The sequence below is a fragment of the Typopeltis vanoorti genome, chromosome 5 (genome assembly GCF_054136105.1).
Source record: "Typopeltis vanoorti isolate ZY-2024b chromosome 5, IOZ_Tvanoo_1.0, whole genome shotgun sequence".
NCBI lineage: Eukaryota > Metazoa > Arthropoda > Arachnida > Uropygi > Thelyphonidae > Typopeltis > Typopeltis vanoorti.
In genome coordinates, this window is record NC_143553.1 from 49,510,508 (window position 1) to 49,525,206 (window position 14,699).

Here is a 14,699-nt window from a genome sequence, read left to right on the forward strand (position 1 = left end):
CAGACATCTCCAGACTTCTTGCCTTGGCACTCTATCGTATGCTTTCTCCAGATCAATAAATACCAGATGTAGCTCCCTTTGTTTCTCTCGATATTTTTCCATCATCTGTCGTAACCCAAAGATAGCATCTGTTGTTGATCTACCAGGCATGAAGCCAAATTGTTCCTTTGCAATCTCCACCTCCTCCCTCAATCTACCATTAAGAACCCTTTCTAGGATCTTCATTGTGTGGGACATCAACTTTATTCCTCTGTAATTTTTACAGTCTTGTGCATCCCCTTTACCCTTGTAGATGGGAACAAGAGTACTCTCCCTCCATTCCTCGGGTATATTTTCCTGTTGGCAAACTTTCATGAACAGGTCCCACAGCAGGTCAATTCCCTCTTCCCCCAGTGCCTTCCATGCCTCCACTGGAATTCTGTCAGGGCCCACCGCTTTTCCATTCCTCATCCTCTTCATGGCCTCCGTCACTTCCATTCTACTGATGTTCTGCACCATCCCCTCAGAAGGCTGCCCATCTCCTCTGTGAGTCCTTGCATTTTCCTCATTCAGAAGTCCCTCAAAGTATATTTTCCATCTGTTTCTTATGTCCACATCCCTCCATAATACTCTTCCTTCAGCATCTTTGATCTGCCTCACATGTAAGATGTCCTTAGCTGCTTTATTTCTACATTTCGCTAGTTGGTAAATTTTTCTCTGTCCTTCCTTTGTTTCTAATTGATCATACAGATCTTGATATGCCATGGCCTTCGCCTGTGCCACAACTCTCTTGGCTTCTTGCTTTCTCTCTTTGTACACCTCTCTGTCCTCTTCCACTCTTGACTCATCCCACTTCTGCTTTGCCTTCCTCTTAGCTGTCACTGCCACTTGTACATCATTATTCCACCACCAACCCTCCTTCTGCTCTCTAATCTTTCCAGATGTCTCACCAAGCACCTCGATTGCACAGCTCAGGATTACTTTTGAATTATGTTTCCACCAATCTTGTACACTTTCCAGTCCATCCGAAATCCTCTCAAGGGCAAGGGCTTAGCTAATTGTTGTGCACATTCCTTAAGAACACATGGTGATATGTCATTCATTCCCACAGCCTTATTTACATCTAACCCAATGAACACCTGAATACACCTCTGATTCTTTCCTTCCAGTTCTCCTAATACTTGCTTTCTTCTATATACTGATAAAGTTCCCATTCACTAATTCCACTATGTCCTTTGCAATGGTCACCCTGCTGCCATGTCAACCAGATACTTGTATGATGGTATTTATCTATAAAATGTATGCCAGTATAAGCCTCATTTCAAATGAGGATATATTGGAAAGCATCCAGAGACAATTGACTAAGATGGGTTCCAGTTTCTGGAAGTTGGATGTGAAGAAAGATTGAAGAAATACAATTTACAGAGCCTTGTGAATAGCAGGAAGGGACTTATGATTGAAACAGACAGGTTGGTAAGGGGTTGTTACCAGATTAAGGTGGAAAAAATTTTTCATATAATTGGGAGAGACAGATAAGAGGCCATCCCTGGAAGCTGTATAAGAATGGTGTGAGAAGGGGTTATTTGCATGGAGAATAATAAGTAGAATGCACTGCCTGAGAGTGAGATGAGAACAAAAACAGTGAATAAGTTTAAGGAATGGTTTTATGTTCTTTGTGTGTGAGAGTGGAATCTCACATAATAAGTCTCTTGACTGTTAGAGGTCTGGTGATGATGATGATCATAATAAAAATAATAGTGAATTTTATTATTAATAAAAACACATTATTTCGAAATATATTGGGGGGAGGGGGTTTGCTGTATTTCAGAGAATACTTAAATTGCACACGTTTCTATAGTAGTATGGGCTCCCCTTTAGTTACGATCACACTTTCAGGGAAAGTCCTCATGCCTGAATGTGTAAAGTTCACCAGCTCTGCAGTTTGGTGGAAAAGTAATGGTCTTGGGTTGTTTTTCTCATGGTATTGACTCCAACTGGTTGAATAAATGATGATGGATATGCAACACTACCAGATAATCTAGTACTTCCTACATTGTGGCAGTTATATAGGACCGATCCATGTATCTTTAAACATGTCATCGAACTGCTCCCTACTTACATGTGCTTTTCTGGCATAGTTTAGAGAAAGTGCCATGAAAAACTTGACTAGCCTGCACAGAGCCCTAATTCTATGAACATTGGATGTAGATTAGACCACTGCATCCAACAAAACGGCTAGTGGTCATAGTAAAGAAAGAATGGTACAAAATGTGACTTATATTCTCATAAACTGTTCTGCACCCAATGTTCCAATTCCCAAAAATGTTGTTTCGGATTGAGATTTGAGGTTCTGTGCAGGCTAGTCAAGTTTTTTTGTGGTATTTTCATTAAACTATGTCAGAAATAGCACAATACAGTTAGTGCATAAGAGATATCATTGTATATGTATAATTGCCACAATGCAGGGAGTGTTGCATATCCATCAACATTTATTAATTTGGTCTGAGTCAATACTAGATGAAACAGCTCAAGAATATTACATCTCATCAGCTCAAGAATATTACATCTCCACTACCAAACTTCAGAGTTAGTGAACTTCTTATACATTTAAGCATAAGGACTTCTCCTGGAATCTGCTACACCCACTTGATTAGATAGCTGTATAGTATGATTCATTGCCTTCTCACAGCCTTCCAATGTTACAATGGAAGATCAGTTACAATGTTTTATACACTAGTGTATTCTGCTCTGTTGATCGCCATGGTTGATGTTTGGCTTATACAACTGCCCTATCATATAAACAATGATTGTGCAACCATTAACCTAATTCTGTATAGACTCTGAACTCTTGGTTAATCATTGAAATACTGGGCTGCCACAATTTCTGCACCCTTTGTAAGATTAGATTCTTGAGTCTTCCTCTGCATTTTTGTTGTCTGGTAATATTGTCCATAGCTGTTTTTGGATATTGAAGTCTTCTTTACAGATGTCACAAACAGAGAAGCCACTCATGTGCCAGCCTATGATAACACCTCTCTCTCTCTCTTGAAATATATTAGTTTTTCTCCACTACTAATAGTACATACATGTTTAGTTTTGTCTGGGTGGAATTACATTGATGTAATTAACGCTATGAAGACCACTGAATTTGTAGTGCTTATAAAGATTACTCATATCCTGGCTGATTTGAACCCAGTTCTTTTCACATGAAGGATGAATGCTTCAGTTTTCTCACATTCTGTGTGTAGATGTACACCTGATTCCAGGTTATATCCATTTGCTTTATATAGCAGTATAGGCTATATGTGACAACAGGAATATACTTATCAGTATGTTTTATTCCAAAACAAGGAGGGGGGGGGTCTCAATATTTCAAATTTGTGTATATATGCATATACAGATATTTTATAAGATCTAATTTTGTTTTTTCAGGATAATGAGTCTCAGTCAGATGATTTAAGAATTCAACATACTATGGAAAAAGAAAATTTAGAAAATCAGTTAGAAATGCTTCATTCACAGATTCAGCAGATGATGAGATGTGAATCAGAAGACCTTGCTTGTTTGCACATGCTTCTTGAAGAGAAGGATGCAAATCTAAGAGATCTGGAGAAAGATATATTTGTGGAAAAGTCTAGAGCTGAAGAGCTGAAATACAGTTTGCAACTTAAAGAAAAGCAATTGCAAAGTGTTACAGAAGATCTGAAACTGTCACAGGTCAGTATGAGGACCAATTTATATTATAATACAGGGAAGTAAATTTGATTGACCATGCTTTTAAACATACCTCACAGCAAATTGATTTTTTTTTTGTTCTTTAACAGTGTAGTGATTTTTTCTATAAATCTTATTTTTTATATATTTTTTTTGTTCTTTAAGCAAAAACAGTGTAGTGAGTTTTTATAAATCTTAAGGGAAGTAGAATACAGTCAACTCATACTATAGCAAACAAACTCTAACACAGTACTGAAAAGTTGCAGCTTGTGCCAATGAGGCATAATGGTATTCCAAAGGAAATTCACCAGGGGCAAATTCTCCATGCTTGCTGCGTAAGCTCATTACTTGAGAAAGAAGTAATATTTATTTGTTAATAAATTCATGCATTTATAAGCATTCCATTTAGGCTTTTATTTTTGTAGACAGAAGACGTCTTAAGCTTGCATGGCAATAATTGAGCTTTGCATTGTGTATCAAAGGCCGATGCTTGCTCGTCTAGTCAAAGCTACCTTGGCTCGCTTGGCTGTCAGAGCTTCCAGATCCTCGCTCCAGCACTGTGATTTTCATGTACGTGCATAGCCATTTCCGCTCCCTTCATGTGTCTTAAACACAGGCCATATGAAGTCAAAGTAGCTCTAGCCAGTGAGCTTTAGCCAGCCTTTACAATTGTGCATGTTGCTTGGGAAAATTAAGTTACAACCGACTTTTTATTGCGATGTTATTGACCAGTTCATAAAGAACCGTAGGGTAGAATTTGTATTCAAGTAGCTAAATTGAAAAAGATAGAATATCATTTGCAAAATAAATGTTGTATTTGTATGATTAAATGTACATAAATTTCTAAATATATAGATTTAAATGGTCAGTAATTCATTATTCTGCTAATCATACTTCAATCACACCTCTCGCTCCTTGAATAATAACAAGAGCAAGCGTGAATTTCAAGACCAGCATTCACTTTGAAATTCACTACATAGTAAGCTATCCATTATAACAAACTACATGTATTCTTGGGTTCTGGTAAGTTTGTTATAGCGAGAGGCTATTTTAAAATATTATGAAATAGATACCAAAGGGAAAGAGAGAGAGAGGAAGACCAGTGAAGCTGGAAGAGAAGAAGAAGAAGAAATAGATTTAATAAAAAATAAAACAATTTCAGATATATATAGATATATATATATATATATATATATATATATATATATATATATATATACACTCAACACATGCTATATCCATACTGTTAGGAAAGAATCCAGAATCAATATTGTCATAATTAATTTGTCTGTTATTTATCTGTCTTCACATTCCCTGGCCTATAGTAATATTAAACTAAATATTTCACCCTATCAACCTCCAGCTCACTCCATACTGCCTCAAAACTACTGCCAATATTTATTTCTTGTATCTCAACTTTGTGTAGACATAATTAATTCTCCAGCTATCATCAACAGCATGCCTTCCTCTTCTTGTCCTTTCTATCCTCAGGAAAAAAAATACCTTTCCATTTCTTTCTGATCAGGATATATCATCCAACCATGTTTCATTTATTTTAAGTATTTCTGTGTGAATAAACTCAATATTTGATCTGCCAGAAGCAATATAGATAAAATTATTTCATTGAAAACAAATTCATTTATTGATCTACAAGTTGAGGGGGGGGGGGTATCTGGAAAGTTCTAATAAACACCTAGAACAAAAATTATGTTAAAGCAACTGTATAGCCACAAGAAAGAACATATCTTAAAATTCTTTATACCCCATGTTTTGAAGATATTTGAAGATATAAGAAGATATTTTATATCTTCTTATATATAAGAAGATATAAAATTGATTAATTTTTAGATATATGAAGAGCCAAAGGCTTCAATTCGGTGACATATAACTTGTTTAACTTGATATTAACTAGGTCTGCCTACTCACTGATGAGACCTCAATAAAGATTGAAACTGATCTGGGTAGTGACCTTCTCTCATAATGGCGAACAATAATACAGCTCCTAGGAGCTAAGTTCACATTATGGGTAAATATCAAGAATAGTGATTGGAGCTTGCTCCACCTTTGACGCGAGTTACCTCAGCTTGCACTACCTTTAGGGTCAGTTGCTGCAGTATCCAGGTATTTGCTTACGCTTGGAATCTCCGAACTTTATATAGTTTCTACTATATTCGGCATAAAACTCTTGTGAGTTTCTTATTCGGCTAAGAAACTATTTGGAATTAATTTTTGTTCTTGGTGTTTATCTAAACTTTCCAGACCCCCCCCCCCCCTTTCCGCCTTGTATAACCAGTCCTACACATGCTATCCTTCAATTTCTTACCCAAGATATCTTCCTAGATGCAACTGTTTCCCATTGCATCTTTGGCCATCCCATTCCTATACATGAATACATACAACATACATGCTACGAGGGTGGTCTGAAAGGTTCTCGGTCTCGACCGTAGATGGCAACACTATCAGCAATATTTTTTTTTTTTCTAAGTTGATACATCTGGTATAAGCATCCATATGAAATTGCAAGTCATTCTATCAAGTAGTTTGTTTTATATAGCTGTCTGAAGCAAAAGTGTTGTCTGTATCCCTTGAAATGGATAAAATTGAATATCATGAGGTTATAAAATTCTTTGTAAAAGAATGTTTAACGCCAAAAGAAATTCATTCGAAGTTCATAAAAGTTTATGGGCGCTCTTCTCCTTCATTTTTGAGAATTAAGAAATGGTCTGCCGACTTTAAACATGGCCGTACCAGCCTTGAAGATGATCCACGTGAAGGACGTCTGATATTGTTACACTTTTTGGACGTTCTTCACGTGAATGACCAGCGAGTCAAAGTGTGTTAAATTGCTGAGACTATAGGCATATCAAAAGAATGTGTAGGATATATTTTGCATGAAGAATTGCAAATGAAAAACCTTTGTGCAAGATGGGTGCTGTGCTTGCTCACAGCAGATCAAAAACACACTTGCATGAAAATCTCTGAACAGTGCTGAGTGTTTTAATAAGAATAAAACTGATTTTGTGCATCGATTTATTACTATGGATGAGACTTGGATTCATCCTTACACACCAGAATCCAAGCAGCAGTCAAAACGGTGGACAGAAGCCTGTTTCAGCCAAAGAAGACAAACTCAGTTCTTCCATCAGCAGGAAAGGTGTTTTGGAATATTAAAGACATTTTGTTTATTGATTATCTTGAAAAGGGTAAAACAATAACCGTGGAATATTATTCCGATCTTTCAACCAGACTAGACAAAAAAATTCGTGAGAAAAGACCTGGTTTACAGAAGAAAAAAAAAATCATCTTTCATCAGGACAATGCACCTGTCCACAAAGGTGTTTTGGCAATGAGAAAATTAAGGGATCTGCACTATGAATTGTTGAAACATCCACCCTATTCCCCAGATTTGGCTCACTCTATCTCTTCCCAAAATTAAACCTCTTTCCCGCTGGTCAGCATTTTTCTTCAAATCAAGAGGTGATTGCAGCTGTAGAAGGGTATTTTGCAGATCTTACTGAGAACCACTACAGGGATGGGATAATGGTGCTGGAGCATCACTAGAATAAATGTATTAGTCTTGAGGAAGATTATGTTGAAAAATTTATAAATTCGTTTTTTCATTGTTAGGCCAAGAACTTTTCAGACCACAATCGTATCTCTATACATATAGTAATATACTATTTATTTAACCACATTGGGAAGGTAATTTGCCGTTATGATAACTAAAGGTCAATTAATTGAGGTACAGTTACATAGCATTGTATCAGAAGTGGGTTGGCATGCAAGGGTCACTTAATTGAAGAGTCATTGTTTTGAAGGTCAGATAAATAGTAGATTACTGTACATTTATTACTGCTTCCAGATTTTCATTCTTCTTACACTGTGTCTCCCTGCCTGTTACTTTGTTCATCTTGCATTCTTATTCTCATAATAGAGTGTGGAGTTTCAATGAGCTTTCGTAGGTCAGTCAGTATAGACAATGCCCTTCGGTCGGAAAGACCTGGGTTCTATTCCCGTTAGTGAAAGTACTGAAACAAAGAAAGATGAATGAGAGTAAAAGTGAGAAGAATGATAGCGAAAGTTGGACGCATGTTAGTCCGAAAGTACGGAAACAAAGAAAGATAAATGAGAGTGAAAGTAAGAAGAATGAGAGGGAAAGTGAGAAGAGTGGATCGAGAGTTAGAAAGTTAGAAAGATTTAATGATAGAGAGAATGTGTCGTGAGATTTGGAAAGTGAATTGGATGAGGCAAGAAATGAAATGGATGCAGAATGAAATTAAGAGAATTCAGGTCAAAACTATTAAAATAAATCATGATGGCATGAAAGAGTTAATGAAAGATGAGCGAGTGGCGTTGTATGGCAACTCCATTATTAAAGGTGTGCTAGAGGATAAAATGTACAAGGTATGTTTTCCAGGTGGTAAAATGAGTAGAGTGGTTGAGGCATTGGATATGAGGCGGGAGCGAGCAAAAGAGTTAATTGTATCAATTGGTACAAGTGATTTGAGAGAGAACAAAGAGCATGTCAGAATGAATGTCAGGAGGCTGCTTGGAAAGATAAAAGAGAATAGTGTGACAGGAAGGGTAGTCAGTGTGTTGCCTAGGTATGATTGTGGTGAAATGAGGCAGAGAGCAAGGATTATGAATGATATTCTGGCTGAAATGTGTGAGGAGATGGGAGTACAGTTTGTTAATGTGTGGAATGAGTTTGAGGGATGAAGTGAGCTGTATGGGAGTGATGGACTGCATTTGAGTGGTTATGGTGTGAGTCGCTTGGAGAGACTGCTGCTGGAAGGTAGAGAAATGAATAGAGAGAATGAATCAGATTGAGAGGGGGGGGTGATGTGGAAGAGCAGGAGAGATTGAAGAAGTGGAAATGAATGGGGAAGTGAGTGGTATGAGTATAGAAAATGAGAGAATGGGTGTGCAAGAGGAGCAGGGAAACGGGGAGGCTCAGGGTGAACAGGGGTACACAGTGTGAGAAAGGTGGATGCTCCAAGAGGAGGTGAGAGCATGTGTAGGCAGGAAAGAAATGGGATGACCTGGGATCAAGAGGAAACAGATGAAATTGAAAAGGGTTCTAAAATGAAGAAGCAGAAAGGGAAATGGCCCCAGTCCAGCATGGAGAGATCACATCGAGTGAGTGGTATCAGTGGAACTAGCTGTAGATCCAGAAATGAGCTGTCATGTTTGTATACCAATGCTAGAAGTATAAGAAACAAGGCGGATGAAATGGTTGCACTAATTGCATCTGTTCACCCAAAGATTGTCAGAATAAGTGAGACATGGTTAGATGAGGACGACATCCTGACAGGAATAGAGATGGAAGGGTATGATATGTTTCGTGAGGATAGAAGGGATAAAAAGGGAGGGGGAGTGCTATTGATGACAGAGAAAGAGTTATGTCCATACGCAAGAGGGAAATAGGGCCAGTGGTTTTGAGGCAGTATGGTGTGAGATAGAGGTGAATAGAATCAAATACTTGGTGGGATGATGTTATAGACCTGGTAATGTGGATGGTGGTGATAGTGAAATGTATAGTCAAATAAGCCAAGCAAATAAGAAAAGGGTGATCATTATGGGTGATTTTAATTATGGCAATATAGACTGGAATGAAGAGATAGCAACTGGAAGTAAAGAAAATGAGTTTCTTGAGTTTTTGAGGGATAATTACCTCAGACAATATGTAACAGAGGGCACACGAGGATTAAGGGTCTTGGATTTGGTCATCTCATCAGAGGATGTAATTATAAATGAGGTGTCAAATCACCCACCAATTGGTGAAAGTGACCACGAGGTGATTACCTGGGTAGTTGCCAGCAGTGCAAGGACCCCTGTGAAAAAAGGGTATATGTGGAACTACAAGGGGGGGAGTGATTATGAAGAGCTCAGCTTGCGGGTGTAGCATGGAATGAGGAGTTAGCTGGAAAAGAGTTCAATGCAGCTTGGGGGATTTTCAAAAACTATTTAGTAGATGCAATGTCTAAATGTATTCAAAGGGTGAGAAGGTTAAATAAGGTAGGTGTGAGATGGATGAATAAAGAGATTAAGCATGCAATACAGAGAAAAAGGGCATTGTGGAGGCAGCATAAGAGAAGTGGAAGTAACCAATTTCATGAGGTCTACAAAGACCAGGCAAGGAGGGTGACTTGGTTGGTGAAAGTAGCTAAAGAGAGGCATGAACAGCACTTAGCTAATGAAGCCAAAAAGAATCCTAAGGTCTTTCGATATGTAGCCAGCAAAAGAAAGAATGATTATGGAAGGATGACATTGATTGGAGGAAATGGTATAAAGACAGCTGTTGCAGAATGTGTGGTGGAGATACTTAATGAGCAGTTCATAAAGATCTTTCAATCTTGTGAATGTGACTTCATGGAGAGATTGAGAGCAGTTGATGATGGGGAGGAGAGACTGACTGTAAGTGAGCAAGAGGTGTTTGGGGAGTTGAGTAAACTAGATGTAAATAAGGCTGTGGGACTTGATAATATATCACCACATATTCTGAAGGAATGTGCCAGAGAGTTGACACCTGCCTTGACATATTTTTTTAATACGAGTCTTGCACTTGGTCAAGTTCGTAAAGAGTGGAAGGAGGGCAAAATTGTGCCACTTCATAAAGGAGGTGATCGAACTCAAGCATTAAACTATAGGCCTATCTCTGTGTCAGGTGTTGTGGTTAAGTTGTTGGAGAAGCTTGTGAGAACTAGGATCCAGAGTTGGGTTGACAACAATGGTATAATCTTTGATGGAGAGCATGGATTTGCTGAAGGGAGGTCATGTTTTAGTAATCTACTTACTTATTACAATAAAGTGACTGCTTCCTTGGACAGAGGAGAAGGATACACAGTAATATACTTGGATTTTGCAAAGGCTTTTGATAGAGTACCTCATGATAAGTTGACAGTCAAACTAGAGTAGATGGGGTTGGATATTAGATTAGTGCATTGGATTGGAGACTGGCTATCTGATAGGTATCAACAAGTTGTGTATGGGGGTGTGATATCCAGGAAAAGGAAAGTCACTAGTGGAGTGCCTCAGGGGTCTGTTTTAGGGCCATTACTATTTAACTTGTATATTAATGATATTGGCGAAGATTTGGATGGAGATATTTAGTTGTTTGCAGATGATGCAAAGTTGGGACGAACCATAAAGAATAGTGAAGATGTTGTGGCCTTGCAAGAAGACTTGAATAAATTGAGTGATTGGGCAAGCAAATGGGGATGTGAGTTCAATGTTGTGAAATGTAAGGTTTTAAAATTTGGAAAACAAAGATGGGATGCAGAATTTATGCTTGGTGAGAATATATTGTTGGAGGTAGAGGAAATAAGAGATCTGGGGGTGATAGTGGATAAGGATCTAAAATTTAGGCGACACATCGCCAAAATTGTGAAGACAACACAAATACTTCTGGGAATGATGTGGAGGACACTGACGTGTAGAAGTAGGGAGATCCTTGTTCCATTGTATAAGGCTTTGATTAGGCCACACATGGCCTATTGTGCCCAGATTTGGTCACCGGGTTTTCAGAAGGATGAAGAGATGTTTGAAAGGGTCCAAAGGTGACTGACTAAGGTAGTTTCTGACCTCTGGAATGTTGAGTATGAGGAAAGATTGAGAAGATGTAAATTGCAGAGTCTGGTGGAGAGAAGGAAGGGGGGAGATATGATAGAGACCTACAAGTTGGTAAGGGGTTGTTATAAGATCAATGGTGGAGATGTTCTACAGAGAATAGTGGGAGATCAGGGGAGAACCAGAGGTCATCCCTGGAAACTGTATAAAGAGGGTGTGAGTAGGGGAGTGAGAGGCAGGTTTTTTTTTTGTGCAGAGTTGTGAATGATTGGAATGCCTTGCCTGAGAGTGCGGTGTCTGCAAGGAGTTTGAGTATGTTTAAGACACGGTATGATGAGATGTGTGTGTGATAAAAGGATCTCCCAGATGAGTCTTTGACTCCATGAGGTCTTGGGAAATAATAATAAGAATAATAATAATAGTGATGTTTCAAAATTCTGTTTCTGGCTTATGACTTTTTCTATTCAACTGGTCACTGTAACAGAAGCATGAACAGCTACTGATCAATACACAGCTCGGCTTCAATCTTACTAAAGTAACTTCCTCATTCTTCTCTTTCATTCTATCTTTCTCTATTCTTTTGGAACAGTCTTCCTCAAGCTGTTTTCTCTGAGGACTCTTCAAGAAATATATCAATAGGTTGCCTCTTTCTTCCTTAGCCACTTGATATTGTTGTACTATAGCAACCTCATGAATGGAGTTGGTATTAAAAAATAGCAATATCATGACTCTAGAATGTCAGAAGCCATTTAACATTCTAGAGTTTCATGGGTTTAACATTGAAGAAATATAAATTACAGAGATTAGCAGATACATGGAAAAATATAGGCTGATTTTTTTGCTGAATGCTGAATGTCAAAAGCCACTGAAGAAATATAAATTACAGATTAGCAGATACATGAAAAAAATCTCAATCTACACCCTATGTTCAATCTCCTCCATTAATATGGAGGAGATTGAACATAGGATGTAGATTTGAGAGTTTTATATGCTGATGACATTGTCCTGATGAGTGATAACTCAGAAGACTTACAGTCGATGCTAGATAAGTGGAGGATAGGTCTAGAAATACATGGTGCAAGCCATGTATTTCTAGACTTTTAGCAGACAAAAGTATATATGAACACAGTTAACCTTCATCAAGAAGTTAATAGGAAGAGTCCCTTTCCCCAACACCAGTTATAATGCTATACACATTACTGGAATATGTTGTCTAATTTTAGTAGGCAGTTTATGCTAGCAGTGCAAAGAAAATACATTCATTACAGAATAAAGGCTGATAAATGTTATAGATGCTATCCTGGTTGGCCAGATGGTTAGCATACCCACTCTCCAACCAACAGGCTGTGGGTTTAAATCTCGCTGTAGGCATGGATGTTTTTGATTATCTTTAGGTGGGAGATGAATTCCATTGTTCTGTGTGACAACAAACTGAATTAAAAATTTTTTTCTCTAAACCAGGGTTTCTGAATTATTTATAAAAAATATAAAAAAAAATCTTTAGTCTATCCATGGTATTAATATACCATAGGCTTACAACTTTTTGTGGGTGGGAATTGGTGAAAATAAAAATAATATCAATATTATTAAAACTGACTATGAGGATTAGTTAATATTGATACTAAAATGGAAACTGCGGTTTATTTGAATATAACATTTCCTTCACTGTGTTAATCGCTTTTTTTTGTTTCTGTTGTTCTTCTAGTCAGAAATTATGAAAGCTTGTTTGCAATGGCAAAAAGATCAAAATGAAATGATCATCAGACATCAACAAGAACTGAAACAGCAAGCAGAAGATTTGTACCAACAATGGCACAAAAAAATGAAGTGAGCATAATTTGAGCATTTTTTCTAAGATTATCTCTGTTAACTTTATTGCTAAATTTGTATGTCAATGATATTGGGATGGGTTTAACGTGATATGCAGCTGTTTGCAGATGATGCAAAACTGAGGAGATCAATGCAGAGTCAAGCAGCCTTTGTTATGTCCTTACAAGAAGACCTGAATAGATTTCAAGGGCAGGTAAGTAGAACTAGTTTAATGTTGCCATGTATAAGGTTTTGAGATTTTGTAAGCAACAATGTGATGCAAAGTATACACTTCGTAGGGACACTTAAAAGGAAGTAGAGGAGATGGTGGACAAGGACCTGAAATTCAGAGGCCATATTGCACAAGTTGTGAAGAAATCACATCGGATAATGGCAATGATACAGAGGACTTTGACATGCAGAAATAGAGAAGTTATGATGCTATTGTATAAGGCCTTGATCAGGCATCATATGGATAATTGTGCATGTATTTGGTTGTCGGATTTTCACGGTGATGAGGATATATTGGAAAGGGTCCAGAAAAGATTCTCAAAGGTGGTCAGTGGTCTTTAGAATGCAGAGTATAAAGACAGATTGAGAAAATGTAAGTTGAAAAGCCTCATGAATAGGAGGAAAAGGGGTGGGATATGATTGAGACATATAAGTAGACAGGGGTTGTTATCAGGTTGACATGGAAGAGATTTTTCATAGAATGAGAGAGGGGAGGTAGAACAAGAGGCCATCACTGGAAATTGTATAAGGAGGGTGTGACCAGAGGAGTAAAGAGCAGGTTCTTTGCATGGAGAATGATTCGTGAGTGGAATGCATTGCCTAAGTGTGTTGTGAATGTAGACACATTGAATCAGTTTAATGAACAGTGGGATGAGCATTGTGTGCAACAGTGTGTACCTCCCATGATGAGTCTTCGACTCTGTGGAGGTTAGATGTTACTAGTATTACTAATAATAATAACTATCAACTGTCTTTACTAATATGTTCTTAAACCAATGTATTTGGATAAGTAAAAAAAAAAAAACTCCATTCTATTATTAAGGCCCTTTTATATTTGGACCTTTTAGCCATTAGGTAACCCACTCATTATTCAAACTTTAATCAGCCAGTATTATAATTATTCCAACATAATACTATCTACACATGAGCTTGCAGTTAATATTTTGATTATCAGGGTTAGAATTTTCCTAGTTGTGGCAGACCAGATATAAAGGCAAAATTCAATTCTGAATATCAGGAATAGTTTTATTTATTTCTGATGGGAATTTATTTATTGGATTTTTAATTTAAAATATAAATTATTAAGAAATTATATTCTTGGTTTAATCCTTTATCCAAGTATAAGCAAACAAAGTTTGTGCCTGAAGTATTTTCAGGACTAAGCAACTCGTATATAGAAACTAATGACTTCGTATCACTTGCCTTAGTATCCCAAAATGCAAAGCACATATCCTTAAGGGATAGATAAGAGTGTTTATGCAAGGAAGCAGTGTGTGTAAACAGTAGCTCTAACCAGAATACATTCTGTGTAGAATTACTTTTTGATAGTGCAGCACCATGGTAGCAAAAGTTGTATTCTTGTCATTTTAGAATCTTTTTTTTAAGTTTTTAAAATG

General features: G+C 37.4%; 1 protein-coding gene across 1 annotated transcript in view; it reads left to right on the forward strand.

Moving 5' to 3' along the window:
- Positions 1–14,699, forward strand: part of LOC150106392 (uncharacterized) — a 264,780-nt gene that overhangs the window by 96,653 nt on the left and 153,428 nt on the right. Inside the window, exons 7-8 of the mRNA XM_090392418.1 lie at positions 3,412–3,696; positions 12,968–13,089. Coding sequence (XP_090248544.1) covers positions 3,412–3,696; positions 12,968–13,089 — 407 coding nt within the window. The remainder of the gene's footprint in view (positions 1–3,411; positions 3,697–12,967; positions 13,090–14,699) is intronic.